Below are 2782 nucleotides of genomic sequence, written 5' to 3' on the forward strand. Positions count from 1 at the left end.
TATGATAATTTAATACATTCATATAATTTATGAAGATCAAGTCAGTGTAATTGGGATATCCATCACCTTTAATATTTGTCTTTATGCTAGAACATTTGAGTTATTCTCTTCTAGCTATTTTGAAATATACAATAGATGATTATAAACTATAATCACCCTACCAATCTGTCAAACTGTTTCTATGTATCCATTAATCAACCTCTCTTCATCTCCCGCCCCATCCCCCACCACCCCGCACTTTCCTGTCCTCTGGAAACTGCCAGTCTATTCTCTATCTTCATGAGATCCACTTTTTTTTTTTTTTTAAGCTCCCACATGTGAGTGAGAACATCCTGCTCTGCTTTTTGTAGGCTGTGGGATCTTGGGCAAGTTTATTTGACTTTTCTTCCCCTTAGTTTCCTCATCTGTGAAATGCAGTCAGGTATAGTGCTTACCTCCAAGGGTTGTTGTGAATAAGATAATGGAAATAAAGAACTTAGCACTGTGCCTGGCATCCAGAAGGCACTCAATAAATGGTGGCTGTGCTGCTCATGGTGAAGGTAATATAGATTGAGCATCCCTAATCTGAAAATCCAAAATCCAAAATCTTCTAAAATTAGAAACTTTTGGAGTCCTGACATGACACTCAAAGGACATGCTCATTGGAATATTTCAGATGTTTGGATTAGGGATGCTCAACCAGTAAGTACATATAATATTCCCAAATTAAAATAAATCTGAAATCTGAAATGCTTCTGGTCCCAAGCATTTCAGATAAGGGATACTCAACCTATAGTAGTAGTAATGGTAAATAACTATCACCACCACTGCTACCCTTGGGATAGAGGGATCAATGCATTCAAGTGCCTACATTTTTTTGCATAGCTAACCAAAATGTTGGTAGAGGCAGCAGTTGCTGTTCCTCAAGGGACAGCAAGGCAATTGTTCTGGGCTTCACAGACAGTGTCTGGGGCTTTAAAACAAAGTTGTTTATGGAGGTATGACTGAAAATGATTCAGTAGCGCATAATTCTCAGCAAAGAAGTTCTGTTTATTTTTGCCAATCCTTTTCTGCCCAAGAACCTTAAAGAAAAAAATATGTATTTCTAAATGAACCCTGTATTTCTAAGGCTCAATTTTGGTTGATCACCCATGACTTATTGTCCACAAGCTTTGTGAGCAGCATCTGGGTACAAAGATGTTAAGTCTCTGTTCTTTTTTACCAAGGTGGTCTTCATTCTCAGTGGATGCCATCTCACTCTTCTTGAGCCTCTCAGTGAGTATAGGACTGATTTGATGGCTAGAATATAGATATACAGGAACAACGGGTTCTCAGGCATGTGATATTAGGGTAGGTGGAGTTGTATGGGGAGTATAGAGATATTATCAAATGGAAATTTAAAAACCGGGTAGTCCTGATAGTTCTGGAGATGAACCTGTTTGCTGAGGGAGGGATATCAGCTGTTTCTTTTGGTTTCACTGTTTTTCTCTTTAGTGGTCTGTTGAAAGTAAAAAGAGAAAAAGGTCAGTTATTGTAAGTGAAGCCAAATGCCAGGTTTCTTGTCATTCCCAGACCATTTCAGGGTAGAAGGGTATTGGCCAGTTTCCAACAGGGTATAAACTGCACCCCACGAGGTGCCCATCCTCTGCCCTGGTGTCGTACTTTCTCTCACTCTTGTTCTCTCCCCTCTGCCCTTCATTTAAGTAGTGTTAACTATAAGAACCAAAGGCTTCTTCACAGGAATTTTCCAGTAACATCTTTTCTGTGTCCCAGGAATCCATTCTTTTTTTTGCCCTAAGTTCTGGAGTTATAGAAAGGAAAATGGATTTAAATTTTCAACAAAGATTTAGGGGTAGTTACTGATATCTAAAAAAAAAACACTTCCTCTCCTACCACTTCCTTCCACTCTACTCTCTACTCTCATCCTCACCCCTTGTCCCCAGAGCAGCGTCTGTCTCCTTGTTAGTGGCCCAGGCCAAGTCCAAGCCCCTCCATGTAGGTGTAACAACCCAAAGCTCCAAGGTAGCCAGGGATATAAAAGCTCATGTCCCTTTCAGAGCTGAGATGACATTATAATATTGACAGTTAACAATCTTGGAGACTGGGGTCCTAAGGAATACTGAGAATGAGTGGCCAGTAACTACAGCCTTTAAGCCCTCATAGCTCTTTTTTTGTATTGGGAGAAATGATATCTGCTTATTATAAAAAAAAGAAAATTTCTTTTTATTTATTTATTTATTTATTTTTTTTGAGACGGAGTCCCGCTCTGTCGCCAGGCTGGAGTGCAGTGGCGCTATCTCAGCTCACTGCAAACTCTGCCTCCCGGGTTGAAGCGATTCTTCTGCTTCAGCCTCCCCAGTAGCTGGGACTACAGGTGCCTGCCACCACGCCCGGCTAATTTTTGTATTTTTAGTAGAGACGGGGTTTCACCATGTTGGCCAGGATGGTCTTGATCTCTTGACCTCGTGATTCGCCTGCCTCAGCCTCCCAAAGTGCTGGGATTACAGGCATGAGCCACTACGCCCGGTCAAAAAGAGAAAATTTATAATAAAAAATCCAAAGGAAAGGCATTTAGGCCTTTTACATCTCACAATCACCTAGTATCTTTCGGTGATATTCCTCCAGGTATTTCTATATCTGTATATGTATCGTGCTATACGTGCTGTACTCTAACTTGATATTTTCCCTAACAAAAATGCCGGGTTCGGCCGGGCATGGTGGCTCACGCCTGTAATCCCAGCACTTTGGGAGGCCGAGGCGGGCGGATCACGAGGTCAGGAGATCGAGACCATCCTGGCTAACA

General features: G+C 41.4%; 1 protein-coding gene across 2 annotated transcripts in view; it reads right to left on the bottom strand.

The window, feature by feature from the left end:
- Window positions 1-1008: 1008 nt before the first annotated feature.
- ARL13A (ADP-ribosylation factor-like 13A) overlaps window positions 1009-2782 on the bottom strand; it is a 19665-nt gene continuing 17891 nt past the window's right edge. The window contains exon 9 of one of the 2 annotated variants that reach the window (XR_001003174.1): window positions 1009-1278. Coding sequence is in view for 1 of the 2 variants with exons in the window: in XM_011954556.1 (XP_011809946.1) it covers window positions 1136-1278 (143 nt within the window). In the remaining variant the exon portion in view is untranslated. The remainder of the gene's footprint in view (window positions 1279-2782) is intronic. The other variant, XM_011954556.1, reaches the window with a different exon arrangement.

This window comes from Colobus angolensis, unplaced genomic scaffold, assembly GCF_000951035.1.
Source record: "Colobus angolensis palliatus isolate OR3802 unplaced genomic scaffold, Cang.pa_1.0 Scaffold385, whole genome shotgun sequence".
In the NCBI taxonomy this organism is placed as follows: Eukaryota; Metazoa; Chordata; class Mammalia; order Primates; family Cercopithecidae; genus Colobus; species Colobus angolensis.